General features: G+C 39.6%; 2 protein-coding genes across 8 annotated transcripts in view; both read left to right on the top strand.

The window, feature by feature from the left end:
• LOC107072771 (misexpression suppressor of ras 6) overlaps positions 1 to 16,039 on the top strand; it is a 217,544-nt gene extending 201,505 nt beyond the window's left edge. For both annotated transcript variants that reach the window (XR_016178273.1, XM_089177503.1), the window contains one exon: positions 12,750 to 16,039. Coding sequence is in view for 1 of the 2 variants with exons in the window: in XM_089177503.1 (XP_089033629.1) it covers positions 12,750 to 12,753 (4 nt within the window). In the remaining variant the exon portion in view is untranslated. The remainder of the gene's footprint in view (positions 1 to 12,749) is intronic.
• Positions 1 to 18,115, top strand: part of MESR6 (misexpression suppressor of ras 6) — a 436,905-nt gene that overhangs the window by 82,256 nt on the left and 336,534 nt on the right. The gene's annotated exons all lie outside the window — the stretch shown is intronic.

The raw sequence follows: 18,115 nt of genomic DNA, 5'->3' as shown, positions 1-18,115 counted from the left end.
CGCCCTACACCACCGTCGTTCTCCTTGCTTTCTCGTTCTCTCTTTCTCTTTCTCTCTATCTCTCTGATTCTGTCTATCACTCTTTCTAGCTCAACCGAACTCGTTTTACCCGGGCGATCGCAAATTTATTCCGTCGAGTCGGCGACGCCGCCGACCGGCGGAATCGCAGTACTTTATACTCGTCGAGAATCGATAGACAGCCGCGCGCGGATATGGAAGCACTATATTTTCCTTCGTCGCACCTCCGAGCCTCTCTCGGAGGTTCTCTTGTCAATAAAGTGAGCACTTTCCTGGCACGGAGTTTCATTATTTCTTTACCCGCACCACCGAAGACGCCACTGCCGCTCCGCCTCCACTTTTGCATCCGCCATCGTCAGAGGAGCAAGAAGCCGACGCCCAACGAGAAGACGAAGCTCGTCCTTTTACTTATAGATATTTCTTTCTTTATTTTTATTTTTCAATTTTTTTTTTTATACAACATCTTTTATTCTTACCAAATGTGGTATCTTAGGTCAACCATACAAAATCCGCGGCCCGTTAAGCCTTTAATACTACCCGACACGCCCAATTATGAATTTACCTTTTCTAGTAATTAATTTTTAATCTGCTCCAATGTGGAGCCTTCTTTATATTAGAAATGAACGTTTGTGGTCCACAAAGGAATAAGGTTGAGTACCTCTATTTTAGGTAGAAGTTACCTACTATAAGGATATACAAATGTTTTCTCTATTTTCTATCGTATTCTTTAACCCTTTGAAGTGTAAAAGTACGATCGTGCTCAGAACAAAATAGCAAGAGAGGTATAAGAGAACTCCAATGAAGAAGGTAAAAGTAAGATCTTTCAAAATTGGCCAAGCGTACCGGCCGTAGGGTAGGCTTACGAAGCAAGTTTGGTGGTCTCTTGGCATTCTGGAAAACGATACGAAGTGGTGGTATCGCAAGAGGTCGACGGAAAAGAAGGATTTAGAAGGTAAAGGAGTCGCAGTAATAGTGCTAGCGGAAGGAGAAGGAGTAGTAGGGGCTTGGACTCGGAATCAAAGGAGTCAAAAGAGCTTTCCCAAGCTTTTCTCACTCTCTTGGTTAGATTGAACTTCTTTTCCGCCCAAGAGTTTTCCTATTACTTCGAATTTCTAGCCGCGGCAAAGCCAGTGCTACCACGACCGTGTATTTTGCATACATATAATCTATACGGCTGCTCTTTTTACATATATATTCTTCTATATCCATACATGTAGATATGTATGAAAGTATATATGCATGTATGCATGAGGGTAAGTTAAAGTGTACGTCTATGAAAGAGATTAATGGATACCTATGTCATAACGTAAGCGAGGAAAATTTCTTTGGACGACGTTTCGAGCGAGACGTTCGCGTTAACACGTTGAATGGTTTTATAAATATCTTTACTCATTTGTAGTGAAGGAATTACGATGAATGCAATAACGTGGGCCAAAGATGGTACATGCGGCTTGATGGTTAAATCAACGTGGTAAATTTATGATGATTAAAAAAGACAATTATTAGAATTGGAAATTGATCACTGTTTCGTAGTTAAATGAGGTTATAAAGTAGACAAGATAAACAAAAAAGACGTCATAGAAAAGAAGAAAACACAGACGAGGAAACAAGTAGGACGTAATGTTGTTTTCGAGTTAGCGAGTGTTAAAGAGATTAAGAAGGAAGGTCAATGTAGCAGGACGACGTCGACGGGTTAAAGGCGTCCCATTAGTACTACCGCTTTAAAGCAACCTTCTACGAAGCTCCCGCATTCTCTCTCACCCTTGAGCGAGCCGCCTAAGTAAAAATCAATAATTCCTTTATCGTACAAATTAACGTTAAGCATATTCTACCCTCGTGCGCGGAGCCTACGGTCGCCGTACACCATTTCATGCCTTCTCCTTCTCTTTTTTCCTCTTCCTCTCTTTTGCTCTCTTTCTTTTTCTTTCTCCTTCTATTCTTCTTCCTCGCTCATCACTTTGCCTCCTGTATAATATCAACGAGTATGCCTTGCATCTTGTACCTGCCACTCGTGTTTCCTTCTATGAATCTTTCTTTTCTATTTTTTTTTTTATTTCTTTATTTCTCTCTTCTTTAACTATTACTCTCTGGTTCTTATATGTTCGATCAAGTACCAGTCCTCTTATTGAAGTGAAAACTTCTTTAGAATGGGTGTGATTTGAAAAAATGAAACGCGGTAATGTAGTGGTAGAACGAAACCGTGATGTAGTGGGGAAAAGAAACGGACGCTGTAGTGGGGGAAGAAACGGCCTTAATACAAGTAAGAAGAGAAAAAGAGACAAAACATATAGGATTGAGCCTGCGAGAGAATGAGACGGAATATAGCTATACAGTTTTTCCTATTCTCGGTCTTTGCTTTGCAGACCCCACTCCTGGCTACTAAGCTTTGTATATGTGTGTGTTTGTGTGCGACTGCATACTACGAAGCATGCACTCATATAATTTTGATACTAAACCTTTATGTATGTAGTAGCGATATAAGGATAAAAGAATAAACAGAGATAAGTGTCTAGGCGACAAAGAAATAAGGTACAAATGAACCGACGGTTGAAATAAAGAAAGAAAAAGGGTGGTCTATCTTTGTAAGTTGTGTAAGTTGTGTAAGCTGTGTGAGATTTGAAGGGTTCCCGAACGATACCGATGCTTTGTTTATTTTAATTATAATATTTACATATTTAGGAAATTTATACTAATTTTTTAATATTATAATTAATAATTATGAAATACATCGAATATATAATAATTATATTGTCTGAAATATTTTACAAAAGAGAATGATTACAAAATAAATCAGAAAAAAAATTAAATAACACTGTAGAATACATTAGGAGCAGCTGACAAAATTCGAACCCTAAAGACTGGGCTTCTAACGGCACGGAACGCCGAACCGTTGTCGTTACACTAAACCTATTAGATGCTATTGCTCTCTTCAGAATTAAATTTAAGCAGTAGATGGTATCATGAGCATTTTTAATTGCAAATATCTCAAAAATTATTGAGTAGTGGCCCCTATAACCATAAATATTCGTAAACAGGGAAGCAAAATCTATCATCCTGCAAAATTTGAACAAAATCCGAGAGGGCAAGACCTTGCACTCTCCTTAAGTACGAATTTCGAACACTTGAAAGAATGTCACACTCAAATCTCGATTTTGACGCGCAGGCGCGCCGTGGACGCCAGCGCGTGGTATACCTAATGTGGCGCCATGATGTATATAGATCTACACACTAGCAGCATTTGAAAGTAATCTTAATTTAATAATACACTGCAAAGGTGAAAAATATTAACAAACTAGTAAACTTTATGTAAAATTTTACGCTCTACACGCTGGTATAGTTATTTTTTTATTTCGACTAGCAGTTTCCGAGATATTTGCAAAAAACGCAATTTTCGTACTTCCCAAACACCTAGCTTAAAACGGATTTCAGAAATCGATTCCTCGGGCCAAAAAACATAAAATATCAAAACTGCATCCATCCAGACGCAGTTGGTGCACATTTTGATTTCAGAGCTATTTTGACTGGACTATAAATAATAAGGGTCTCGAAGTGTGGCAGGCTATGGAGTTAAAAAAGTATTTCTCGAAAAAATCTCTATTAGTTCTCTCCTTGTATTTATACCAGAACCTTCGTTCAGACCAGTAGTATCTTCCATATGTTTTTTGTAACGTCTTTATTTCGTCATTCCTAAAATGTTTTTTAGACATCCCCAAAATGTAGATGAAAGTGAGAATTCGAAAATCATCGTAACCAATAAAATTGTATACTTGAGATTCATAAAAAGGATATTTTATATTTACTTTGTCTACGACAAATTATATTTCCCTCTGTACGATCCGAAAGGATCGTACGGTGATTAGCGGTATTCGAAACTCGCGCGCATCCGCTTTCATCGATTAGGATTCTAGATCGATACTTACTGTGAGCATCGATCAACCACCAGTAACTATCGAAGCGCTTCTCTAGCTACCCCCGCCTCTCGCATCCCCACTTCTCATAGCCCTAGTACGTACGTCCTGCTGGGACAGTACAAAGGGGCATTCTTTCTGTTCTTCACCGGACGCCTACGACTACACATCTTGAGGGATTATAGAGGCTTTAAGAATTCACAAAGGACAACGAAGAGAATATCCTGATCTTCAAGACTCGTGAAAGTGAGCCCATTCAACATCACAACCCTGAAGGTTGTAATCGCTATATTTGCGGAGTGTGAGAGCATAAACAAATTGCCAGAGGACTCTTAGTTGAGGAATTTCGGCCATAACATTTTGGTGCCTCCTGTGAGGTTCGAATTCCCGACTTCTGATTTACGAAGCAGCGAGTAGACTATCACCACACCGGGCAAACCGATTAGAGAACAACGAAGTCGAGGGAGTCCGCCATCTTGTGAACAACTACACCGTTCAGCGGAGGCAGCATCACGAAAGATCTAGAAGCGAGATAAGTAGTTTTTAATTACCCGTGCGTACGCCTATGCGTACACACCCTCATTTACTAATATATATCTCAAGGGAAATTGCGTCTTCGAACCCCGTAGAAGTTCGCAATTTCTTATATATCTATGCATTACGCTCATTGTTTCTGTAAAATTCACATCTCAATATCGAAAAGACTTATAGAACTTAATTTCTAAATTTGAACGGATACATTATATATAATCGAATGTTATTCTCCATCTCGGAAAACGCTTTATTCTCGTACAAAGAACGATAAGATTTTCGGCGGCTTCACTGCCACGCCACCTTCCTTTACTTGAACAGTCGACTAGAACGAAGACGCCGTGACGTCATCGCCGGACATCCCATCTATCGGCATATAGCTAGCGACAATCGTATACCCCCTCCATCGGCCTCTTATACTATACATACGTATACCCCCTCCAACGGCCTCTTATACTATACATAGGATACCCCCTCCAACGATCTAGCCTCAGGACCGTACCACATAATCGAGAACCCAACGCGCGGTCATTCATTCATATAAAGGGAATTTTTATATTTACCATAAATTGATTTGAGTAGTTTTCGCGGAATAGAATAGACGATACCGATCCATAATGACATCACAAAAACGGCTCGAACAAAAGCGGCAGAATTTAGGATCGCGATTAACGTATTTCGAAAATTTAATTGAAGAAAGAAGTTTAAGTGTAGTCGAACTAAGAAAACGTTACGAACGTCTTACCAAACAAATAGATGAGTATGAGTCATTGCATGAATAGTGTTGTAATAACAGCGCCGGAGAGACCGGAGTCGATGATCTAGACCAACTCATAGAAAGATACCACGCGATCGGAGACAAAATTGACTCGGGCGATACGACCGCGGTTAGTAACGCGAATGGTTCGCATGGAGACGACAGTGCTACAAATACCCGCGATCAGCAAATACGATTACGCCGAATCGAGATCCCGAAATTCGACGGAGACATCGGAAAGTGGATCCAATTCAAGGGGAGTTTCATGACATTGGTGGACGCGCGTACCGACATGTCGGATTTAGAAAAACATATATACCTCCAAGAGTCTCTTACCGGTAGAGCGCTTCAGACGATCGCGACATATTCATCGACCGGGCAGAATTATAAGAATGCGTGGGAAATGTTATTGAAAACTTTCGATCGGCAACGCATACTTCTAGCACGGGCCATTGACGCCTTCATAGACACTCCACGGCAAAAGCATGTCAATAGAAGAGATGACACGGCTTGCGGGTGACTTGCGGGCCCATTCGGATACTATTACTTCTTTCAATGTACCACACGCACTGATGGTACGCCTTGGCGAACGCATTCTACCCCGCGACCTTAGACAAGAATGGGACAAACAGTTAGATGCGGATAATTATCCAACCATGAATCAGCTTTGCGACTTTGTAAACGAGTACACACTCCGTAGCGTCGCGTCGTCGAATATTCTATCGACATCGGGAAACGAGCCTCCCGCAAAACGTAGACATACTGATACGATGACTTTACGGCCACGAAACCGACAGGAGACGCATATGAAGCGCACGTTTCTTACTCAGACCTCAAAGAAGTGTATTCTTTGCAAACGAGACAAACATCTTTTATACCAATGTTCCCGATACCATGACCTGACGAGACAAGACAGACTGGCGATAGTTAAACGTTGCGGATTATGTCAAAATTGCTTACGGAAGCACGGAGATCCATGTAAGAGTTCACGTTGTCAAATCTGCAACCAGACCCATCACACGTCATTACACATGAACAATTATCAACAGAAGACAATAACCCCCGTGAAGGAGGAGATCGAGTCAACATCTCAAACCAAACCTACCCCCGTATGACTAACACCAATCTTTAATAGTAACGCGCGCGGCGCATCGAGTCAATTCCTTATAAGCGCCAAGTACCGTGTTAGAAAAAACGAAACGGGACCTTTGAACAATTTCGGGCATTCTTAGATACGTGCGTCACCGCTCACTTCATTGCCGAAAATGTCACGAGAGAGTTACGCTAACAGATTATACCATAGTAGGTTTCCACTCACGCTATCAACGATACCAGAACTTGATCGATGATCGTCATCGAGCTAATCATTTAATCGTTAAACAATAAATATAGGAAGGACTTTTCGCTACTCATCGTCCCCAAGATAACGCGATCGAATTCAGTAAACAAATAGAAGGCGAAATTCATTACGTCTAAGATGCGAGACGATGCGAATCGGGAAAATACATGGTGCGTATATCCTCGCGAGGAAGGACATGATCAAAGTCACCTACGTAGTATAGCCTCACGCCGATTCCACAATCTCTCGAAGAAGTTACACGCGAATACCGAACTCCGGAAGGAATATGAACGGATTATACGGGAATATATCGATTTAAGACATATGTCGAATGTTAAAGACGAACTTACGGGAGGTTGTTATCCTCCCCAGCACGCGGTCATTAAATCAGTCAGCATGACAACAAAGGTATGGGTCGTATTCGACACTTCCGCGAACAAATGATCAGATGTATTTCTCAACAACACTTTGTTAGTAGAACCTATCATTCGAGATACTGTAATAAAACTCTTGTTATGATTCCAAACGTATCAGTACGTATTGAACGCGGATATCGAGAAAATTTATCGTCATACATGAATTCATCCAGACGGTCGCCAATATCAACAGATATTTTAGTGACATAACGAACGGATTCGCGAGGTCGAACTTAACACGGTGACACTCGAAATAACCTTAACACCTTTTCTTGCCATACGAACCATAGAACAACTCGCGAAGGATAAAGGCGCAAATCATCCGCTCGGAGCCGAAATATTAAACCGGGATCTATACGTTGATGACCTCATTACTGGAGCGGATAACATCGAAACCATCGGAAGGATACGCGATCAAACCATCGAAATATTGAAACGAGGCGGGTTTAACATACGAAAGTGGGCGTCTAACTTCCGACCGGTGCTCGAAAATTTAGATATAGTGAACGTCGACGTCGAACTCTGCTCGGGGGAAAGTCATGTTTTAAAGACACTCGGTATTTCATGGAACGCCCACCGCGATTATCTAATCTATTCCGTCGCGCCCGTAGACACTCGCGAAAGAATTACCAAACGACGAATTCTATCCGAAGTAGCAAGGATCTTCGATCCACTCGGACTGTTAGGACCCGTCATTCTAACAGCTAAGGTCTTCATCGAAGACTGCTGGAAAACACACGTTGACTGGGACGAATCTGTGCCCAGCGCATTACATACCTCGTGAATAACATTCGCGGAACAATTGAAATTAATCGATAATTTACCGATCGAGAGACGCGTTACACTCGATGACCCGATCGACGTACAATTACACGGTTTCTGCGACGCGAGTCAATCTGGTTACGGCGGCTACTTATAGGTAAGATCGCGAGATAAATTCGGTAATACACGCGTGCGTCTACTTTGCGCTAAAAGTCGCGTGGCTCCTCTTAAGGATACCACTATATTACGTTTAGAGTTATGCGGAGCATTAACACTCGCGCGATTATATAGAGAAGTCCGAACTGCCGGCGGATTGAAACCCGACAAGATAACCTTTTGGTCCGATTCGATGATTGTACTAGGTTAGCTAAAAAGAGACTCCAGTACGTTAAAAATATACTCGGCAAATCACGGGCGCGAAATACAAGAAATCTGTGTAGGTATCACATGGCGACATGTGCGATCCGAAGACAACCCAGCGGACGCTTTATCGAGGAGAATGCTTCCGCGCGATTTCCTAAAAGAACAATGCGTAGAAAGGGAATTTCTCTAATTGCCGGACGTAAAGAGATTATCGGTATTAACGACGTGAATTGAATCAAGAAGCATATTTCAGCGATTCTCTAGTTACACGCGATTATTAAAAATTGTAACTCGATGCTGACGATGGCTTAAAACTAACTCATATAAGGGAGAATTGTCTACCGCAGAAATAACAGAAACGAAACGACGCGTTTTTAAAATCGTGCAAGACTTACAATGTCACGCCGAAAGAGAAAAGTTGAAAACAGCGGGGGGAGTCAAGAGCGCAAGGCTCGCCGCGTTCAATCCGATTCTTGACGAAGAAGGTTTAATTTGAGTGGGGGGTCGAGTACGGAACGCAAATTTAAGTTTCCACGAGAAATGTCCGATATTATTGCCCTCACATTACCACGTCACCGATCTCATTATCCGAAAGCTCCATGAACAAAACTTTCACGCTGGTATACAGACTACCCTCTATGCCCTTCGACAACGTTTTTAGCTCCTCGACGGCAAGAATCAGGTGCGAAGAATCGTACGTCATTACGTACATTGCATCCGATTCCGTGCGTCCGGCATCCAGTATAAAATGGGAGATTTACCAAGCTCGCGAGTGCAGGAAGCCACTGCATTCTCTCATGTCGGAGTAGATTTCTTCGGCCCAATTTACGCGAAAGAAAAGAAGCACCGTAATAAAGGTCGCGTTAAAATATACGGGTGCATCTTCCTCTGCATGACTATCCAGACTGTACACATCGAATCAGTTAGCGATCTGACTACAGATGCCTTTTTGGCCGCTTTTCGGCGGTTTGTAAGTCGAAAACTATTCCAACTCACGTTTATTCTGATAACGGAACCAACTTCGTCAGGGCTAATAACCAGTTAAAGAAACTGTATGCCTTGCTTGAGTCGGACGAGTGTAAGGCGAAGATCCATGATTTCGCTGTAGATTGTAAAATCTCATGACCTTTCAATCATCCCCTGTTACCTTATTTCAGAGGTCTGGGGGAAATTGCAGTCAAATCTTTCAAACATCATTTTAGACGAAACGTGAGCGAACTGCTTTTCGCATACGAAGAAGTAGACCACATTCGTTATCGAAATCGAAGCTATTTTAAGTTTACGCCCGTTAAGCCTCATTTCGTCAGATTTAAATGATGCAACCATACTAACGCCTGCACATTTCTTTTAGATTAAAGGAACGTTTACGACATTGTCGAAGGAAAATTATATTAAGACTCCAGCTAATCGATTGTCTTTATGGAAACACATTCCAAAAAAAAGCGCTAGAAATGGACCCAACCCCAGCATAAAATCAAAGAAACACCACCGTCATTCTCATCGACAAATCAACTATACGTGAGATAGCCGTGAAAACTATTCACGGAGTCGTCAAGAAAAGTGTGACAACTATTTGTCCACTATCAATGCGAGTATTCACCGTGAAGACGGTTCACGGAGTGGTCAAGCGAAATGCGATAACTATTTGTCCATTGTTAAACCATCATTAATTTTCTTGCATTGTATCTTTTATAATTAGCGTTCGTGCGTTGTATCTCTTATGATTAATTTTCTCGTACGTACAAAACAAATAGATCGACTGGCCAGCGATTCACGGAATAAGGTAAGCAGCTCGTGCTGCAAGCGATATATAATATAGCGATATATAAATTGTGACTCGTTTCACAAATATTGTAAAATTGATTGTAATAAGCGCACAACACAAACCATGTATTATGAATGTCATTGATCGTTACACTCTCAACGGGGGGAGTATGTACGATCCGAAAGGATCGTACGGTGATTAGCGGTATTCGAAACTCGCGCGCATCCGCTTCCATCGATTAGGATTCTAGATCGATACTTACTGTGAGCATCGATCAACCACCAGTAACTATCGAAGCGCTTCTCTAGCTACCCCCGCCTCTCGCATCCCCACTTCTCATAGCCCTAGTACGTACGTCCTGCTGGGACAGTACAAAGGGGCATTCTTTCTGTTCTTCACCTACGACTACACATCTTGAGGGATTATAGAGGCTTTAAGAATTCACAAAGGACAACGAAGAGAATATCCTAATCTTCAAGACTCGTGAAAGTGAGCCCATTCAACATCACAACCCTTAAGGTTGTAATCGCTATATTTGCGGAGTGTGAGAGCATAAACAAATTGCCAGAGGACTCTTAGTTAAGGAATTTCGGCCATAACACCCTCAATAAACATCCTACGATTTTGGTGTTTATCTATGACTATCGCATTCAGCATTCCATTTTTATTGCTTGAATTGGGAAAAGTGTACTATTTATCAGCTATTCCACCCAGAGACCATACCGGTGCCCTTTGTTATATATGATAATAATATTATAATAAATAAATCTTACAATTATCTTACTCTTGAAATTGTGCATTCGTCTCATTCTCTCGAAATTTAGTTTTTTGAAGGTTTCACTTCTAACACGTGTGATCTGCACACATGATTTTTTTTTATTTATTCTTTTCTTACAGTAGTTCTCTTGGAGTTCTCGAACGACGTTTCTAGTACTTTACATTCTAACATGTTTATTTAAACAACGTCTTTCGTTTTCGTTTTTTCCACCTTCGTATATTTTTGTTTGTTTGTTTACTCTTGTCTTACTCTCGAGTATTCTTCGAGAAATTTACAAGCTATTATTTTTGTACCAAAAAAAAAAAAAAACAGAAAACACGTCGAAAAGCATTTTTATATTAGCGAGTGTTTTGAGATCCGTTCGTTTTTGTTCTACCTTGCGCAATAGCTTTAGAGAGGGTAAAACATTGTTGTAAAAAGGGCACACGTGGGGTAGAAGCTTAACGAAATAAATATAGTATCGTCTTGGTTCGCTTGCCGCCCTCATCGGTTCACCGAGCTTGTATAGTATACGTTATTTCACGCTCGGTGCGATAACAAAGCGTTCACTATTAATTACGAACGGCTGCAATTATTTAACGACCGTCGTCCTCGCAAAGGACGCTCTGCGGCACGCGAATTATACTCAGTCTTTTTTCTTTTTTCGAGCATGAAAACTTCCAACATTGTGTTATATGGTAGTACTTTGTAAGTATATAGAGTCATGTGGGGCAAGCGTGCGCATTTTTTTTTTTAATTATCATAAAATGATAATATTTGTATGAAATAAATTGAAAAAAATTTATTTATTTCAAGACTTTATTAATTTATCAATATCATAACTTGAAATAAAGTTTACTTAATGGTGATTTTAGAAAGAAATTAAAATGAAACTTAGTCAGAATGCGTACACTTACCACAATATCGGGGTATATGTGCGCAGCACTGCGGGTACGCACTTATAATAACTTAAAGGGTAGCTTGTTAAATATAGTTAAACTATATTTAATGATATAAATATCATTTTTTATCAACATTTACCATTATTTATTTTATTTTTAATATTTATATATTAAATATATACTTTCACAAATACTATATATCTCAATTTATATCGAGAAAATTATTATATATTATTATTATTATTATTATTATTTTATTATTTATTTGTTCAGCTGCTTTTCTTTTACTCAAACCTTCAGTAATCAATCTCTTAGCAGCATCAAATTGATCACTTGAAACAACGGATCTGTGTGGAACCTTTCGCTTATTATTTCGAGACATTGTTGTTTTTTTAGATAATATATAACTTGATAAAAATAAACTGAAACAAATAAAAAGAATTGTCAATACACAAAGAACTGCCACTATCGGGGTAAAATTACGCATTGAAATATGCGTACTCTTACCCCACAACCTTATGCGCACACTTAACCCACATGAGTAAATTGCCTGTACAGAATTAGTTTAAAATTAAGGATTGTTGCGTCATTTTACCAAGTTTCAATATATAATTAATAAAACTAGATACATAATTGAGCATACTTGGATACAATCAATGCTAATTTCCGCAACATGAATATAAAAGTATTTGAATTAAAAATTAAGAAAAATCGTAAGAATTATAACCAAAAATTTTACTTAGCAATATTACTGAAACTACATAACCTTGTCAGACAAGACTCTAGTCTTTTGTCCAACGTCGTAGTGACTATTGAAGGCAGTCAGTTCCAGTACTTTACTGTCAACGGTTTTATAAAAAATAAACCTGGCGCACACTTACCCGCTGCGCACACTTGTCCCACATGACTCGACTTGTGTATACGTAAGATTGACGAGGAACAAATTGCTTGCGAAGTTAAAAAATATCAAGAGCTTCGTGAGCGATAGAGATAGGAAGTGGTAAAAAAATCTATTTATTTATCTAGAATAAACCCCTATATAGATGGCGCATATTATAGAGACTCGAAATTTTTTATTTATTTTATTTTTTCTTCTTTTAAAAGATATTATTTATAAATATATAAAAATATAAGATAATGTTATCGCTCTTTATATATTAATAAAACAACAAAATAATTTGAATTATTAATATGAATTTTTAATTAATTATCGATTACTTTTTTGTTACAGGTAAGAGATTCGAATACATGGTTGATGACCTCGACACATCATAAATAACAAAACGTAAAATAGTTTACGTTATTGGACAATAAAATCTGGAGATACCAGTTACCATTCGTAGACTTGATTGAATCATAAACGAAGGAATGGTTAATGGGGAATATTTAAAGGATGGATAGGAAGAAGAGAATACGAAAGCATTTTCGTATAATTGATCGAGTCTAATGAGTTAAAGGGGATGAAATGGTATCGATGATGGATATTAAAGAGTTCTAGGTCATGGCAACGACAGGCTTGAGGGAGAGAGAATGTACGGAGAACTTGGGTACTTGTTCCCTCTCTCTCTCTCTCACTCTCTGTTTCTCTCTCTCCCACCTCTTTAGCTCTTCCGCCACTCGGTCGGATCAGTCCAACCGATGCACAGAGGGCGCTGATTGTCAATTAGTTAAAGGAGATGCTTCATTAGAAGCAGCTGTTTGCACCCTGACATTTCGCTTTCCTATTGTTAATAGAGTTTTATATTTAGTTAAGATTGTTTACTTCTAATAAATATTCATAATAGTTAAGATAAAGAAAAATATTAATAATTTAACATGCAATAAGGGAAATTCGTCAATCACGGATCGTAATTATAAAAAATGTATTTATCTTAAGAGAAACCGACGAAATCCTATCCCATTTCGCCATTTCTTGTTAGTCGCCTCGGGACTCGAGCTCGCCAGCGATGACGTTTCAACGTCGCTCCACGCTCACTTTTCAATTTGCAGAGAAATGAAGAAGTAGCTGCACTGGTAGGAAGAAAACGTGTAGGACACGTGATGGGGCATGGAACAAGAGTGGGAAGATGAATGCTATAAAGTAAAAAGAGAAAGAAATGATGAAGAAGAAAATAGAGAGGAAAAAAAACAAAGAGAAAAAGCGAGAGGAAAGTTGGAAGTAAGGAGTTGGACGGAGCGGGTGAGGGGGATGATACTAGAGGAAAGAAAGAAAACGCGTGGTGAAGCAGCAGAAGGGATGGTCGAGTACGAGAAAGGAAAAAAAGGGGCCTGTTACACGAAAGGTGGTGTCTTCCATGTCCCCCAGGGAAATTATTGACAGTCAGCAAGGAAATGACGTCGTAAATACCACCTCGAGCCGAAGCCCTCCTCGCAAGAGCATCTACCATCTTCGCCTTTTCAACTTGCCTTCGTTTCTTCTCCTTTCCTTTTCTTTATTTTTTTCTCCCCCTAATACCCACCACCTTATTCCCACTCACTTACTTACTCCTTTTTTTCGTTTCCATATTTCTTGGCTCGCTCATGTGGAAGGTACACGTTATTTCCATCGAATTTATCATTGATTTAACATAAGATTTTGAAGATAGCCCTTCGATTGTTTGCTGTCAGTGTCTTTTTTCGAATCAATCCATATTTTTTCACATTAAGCGGAATTTTAGAGAACAAATGAAAAAAGATATGGAAAACTGAGAAAAGAAACTTTAGAATTTAGGTCATATTACTATGATAAAAGGAAATTAAATAGACTCGCAATGAAACGCAACCAGCGCGTATCCTTTTTCGCATTTACGAAACGTCGTTTGAGATGTTATTTAGTCGGCACGAAAAGGGACACCACCTTGGACTCATAGTAACTACGCATTAAAATGTTTCCATGAAAAAAATAACTCCGACCTATTGGCAAGTCCTAGAAGAACGTTTTAGTTGTTCTCGTTTTGTTCTTTTGCTTTTTTTCGTCTGCAATTTTGATTTCATTCGTGTCATTTCCGGGTGAACGCTGTAGATATTATTAAAATGTACAAAGCTGGAATTATTTCCAGTTGACAATGTGTACGAGAGAAAGTTCCCTCCCCTTATAAAGAAATAGGGAGACGGAAGTGACTCGCGTTTTGTTTCTTTATTTTTTTCTTTGCTCTTCTTTTTCTTCTTCTTCTTCTTCTTCTTTTTCTTTTTCTTCTTATTCTTTATTGCTGATGTTTCATCCCTCGGAGCGATTTAATAGTTTTATAAAGCCGCAAGCAAACGCTCGGCTTGTTGAGTTAATTTCTTCTTTTCTTATTCTCTCATTGTTCTTTCTTTCACAAGTATTTAAATCGAAGAGATACCGTTGGTTTATTAAAAGAAACACAATACAATATATAGATATATATTTTCTCTAACGCTTATTCTAACAATAAAATAACAGTTAAAAATTCTTTAGTTTTTCCTTGTATTATTAGCAATTTTCATATTTCAGTCATTGGTTTATACATATATATGTATGTATATAGATATATAATAAATTGGATAGTATATGCATCTATATCGTCGTCTTAGCTGGCTTAATAAAAAGTTCTTCGTGATAAGCGAGAGCGCAGTAGAGGTATGTAGATATAAAGCGAAAAAGAAGAAGAAGAAAGAGGCGAGGCAGCGCTTGGAATATTTGCACGTGGAAAGACGAAACTCGTCGCTTCTCTCGGATATTGCAACCGATGCCTCTCGTTTTCCCTTATCCCCAAGTTTCTTTGCCGCGTGAAGGTAGAAGAAAGAAAGAAGAAGCGCATTATACGTGGCAGCGTTCCTCCTTTTCGCTTCGCAGCCACACGAAGAACAGGGAGTTCTCGCTTTAGAAGAAAAGAGAGAAAAACGATACCGCGAAGGAAAATGTCGAGAGGGAAAAAAAGATGTATGTATCTATACATATACGAAAAGAAAGAGAGGGAGAAAAAGAAGCATAGGCGGCTCTAGGAAAGGCGCAGAAGCGAGCGTCAATGTGGCGAGAGTAGGGTTTCGAGTGGACGCGGGTGGGAGGGTGGTAGGGAGGTAAAGAGGATCGGAAAGGTAGAAGGGAGAGGATAAGAGGGGGGATTGTCAAGAGGAAAGGGGAGTGAAAGAAAGACAGAAGAGGGAACGAGCAGCGAGATCCGCCGGCTAAGGATAGTTATTATAATAAATTTGTCGGGGGTTTAAGAAGCGGAAACAATTCAGAACTGCGAGCGACTCTAAGGATGTGCTTATTTTTGCTTTTATTCAAATGGGAGTGGAAGGCGACGAGCTGCGCCGGATGCGACCTGCATTTCTTTCTTCCTTTTCGCTCCTCTATTTTCTAGCTTTTCTTCTAAACTAACTCAACGATAGTTTTTTCTCTAGTCGAACACGAACCAATCTGCCTGTCTACTACTTTTCTTTCTTTTTCTTTTTTTTCCTTTTATCTCTCTGACGATATTGTAGTATTTTCTAGAAGAATATTTTTTTTTCGAAAGAATCGTTATTTGTTATACGTCGATAATATTATGATGGCAATAAAAAGACGTCTTTCGCATATTTTTTATTTGTCTTCTTTTATTATTTCGTCTTTTTTTTCTTTTAACTCTTCTTTCATTTACGCATCAGCACTGTACAACTACTCCATAAACGCGGTAAGAAATTGCCGTCCTGCCTTTAACATTTTGACTCTCGAATTACCAGTTTTAATTTGTAACTTTAATCTCGGCGGTCACACCCGACTCGACGACGTATCATTAACCCGAACCTTTCAACGGACAAAACAAAGTTTACGTTCAGTTTTGCGAGGACAGTAACACATTTGATATCGAAACGGCATCGGCAATTCTTTAGCGTGAAAATACGATTAAATTAATTTCGTAGCTTTTCAAGCCTACATGCTTCGATACGCGAAGGGAATAATTGATGGCAAGGAGAAAATAGTAAGGAAGGTGTCATTTCTGAGCCCACCCTGAATTCACATACTTTACGACGCATTTCAACTTGCGTGTGACTTTTTTATCGCTCGTTAAAAAGAAAAAAGCGAAGGAACAAACAAACAAAAAATAAGAGAAAGGTAATACAGGAAAAAGGAAAGGATTGACTGTGACTAACCTTATCGACGACAACGACGACAACGTACCAGCGAAAATTTCAACTTGTTTTGGGTTTGCCTGCAAGTTCCTATCTTTGTCTTTCTCTTTCTTTTTCTTACCTCTTTCTATCCTTATTTGTTCTTTTTTCTCTCTCAGTCGTGCACGATCTCCCGGTAGATATAGTTTAGGACCGCAATAAAAGTAAACGTCCAGACTATCTCGATTTACTGCTTAATTAAACGCGCAAGTCCACCAGACAACGAAGAATCCAATCCCACGAGAACTCTGCGTTCTTATTTAAAGTTTACCTTAATACGAGCCTGCTGACCACAACGTGAATTTTTTATGCCACACCGAACATTCCTTTTGCGCCAATAAACGATGTTGGAGAGTCGCAGTACCGGCCACCGATACATGTATACATATGTATACTCCTTTGCAACGGTATATCCGTTTAGTTACTTTGATAATGACCACGTTGTATTTTTCTTCCTTACGACACTAATAATCGCAAAAACGGTACTTCTTACTTTTCTTTTCTTTCTCTTTATTTCACCGATCAAAGAATTCGAGGGTCGCCCGGAATTTTTCTAACGTGTACAAACGGATAAGCTTAGATTTAATCTTCCTCTTTCGTTCTACATTCTGCAGCTAACTCGGAAGGTTTCCACAGCGTGCAGAAAAAAAAATGAAACGTGTTTTATTATACGTATATATGCGTATACATGCGCATATATATATGCATATCACATTTGTAGAACCGTAGTTAATGTAATCCGTCGAGAAAAGAACGAAGAGGATGTAGAAAGGATTCACAATGTATTTTTTGTAAAAATTTAAACTCTTAGTGCGAAATAAAAATGGCTCGTCCGGATGAGAATGAGAGAGTACATATGTATATGTTGTGTTGTTGTAGGTATTCAAGGAAGTAAAAGAAAGCTTTCATTTTTCATTTCGTACTCTTTCGTCGTCTTATCGTTGGAAAGGATAGACCAATGGTGATGGTGATTGTAGTAGTGGTGATGATAGTGATGAAAGCTCCAATATCCTAACGTGCCAGCCGTGAAATCCTTCTATGAGTATACTTTCTATCTTTATCTTTTTCTCTCTTAGCGTGGAAGCTGTGTCGGCCGAGCACAATGTCTCGCTGTGGATTTTTCGTATTATCTCGCGCGACATAATATGGGGGTTTATCTCCTGGAATCATGGTGGCTTAGAGAAGCGGAGCTTTTTTCTCTTCAGCGAGTAGACGGCTACGACTACAACAACAACGGCGACGACAACGACGACGACGCTGCTGTTTCTTCCTCGAAGGCAAATCCTCCTTCCCTTGCTTCCTCTTCACTCCTCTCCCTCATCGAAAGGCAACATCTACGAGCCCCTTCGGGGACTCATGGGTCACGTATACGCTTCCGCGCTTCTCCAATTCCTCTTTCCACCCTTCCCTTGCCTGTCACGACGATGCCAGTGGATTTCGTGTGACCTTTCGGAAGGTTGACAGGACTCGAGAAGGTTTCGCTCTTCCACGAAATATTATACT

This window comes from Polistes dominula, unplaced genomic scaffold (assembly GCF_049000335.1).
Source record: "Polistes dominula isolate Pdom_NZ unplaced genomic scaffold, Pdom_raw_medaka contig_24, whole genome shotgun sequence".
Classification (NCBI taxonomy): Eukaryota; Metazoa; Arthropoda; class Insecta; order Hymenoptera; family Vespidae; genus Polistes; species Polistes dominula.
The sequence above is the reverse complement of the archived record's forward strand: the minus strand, read 5'-3'. Positions and strand labels throughout refer to the sequence as shown.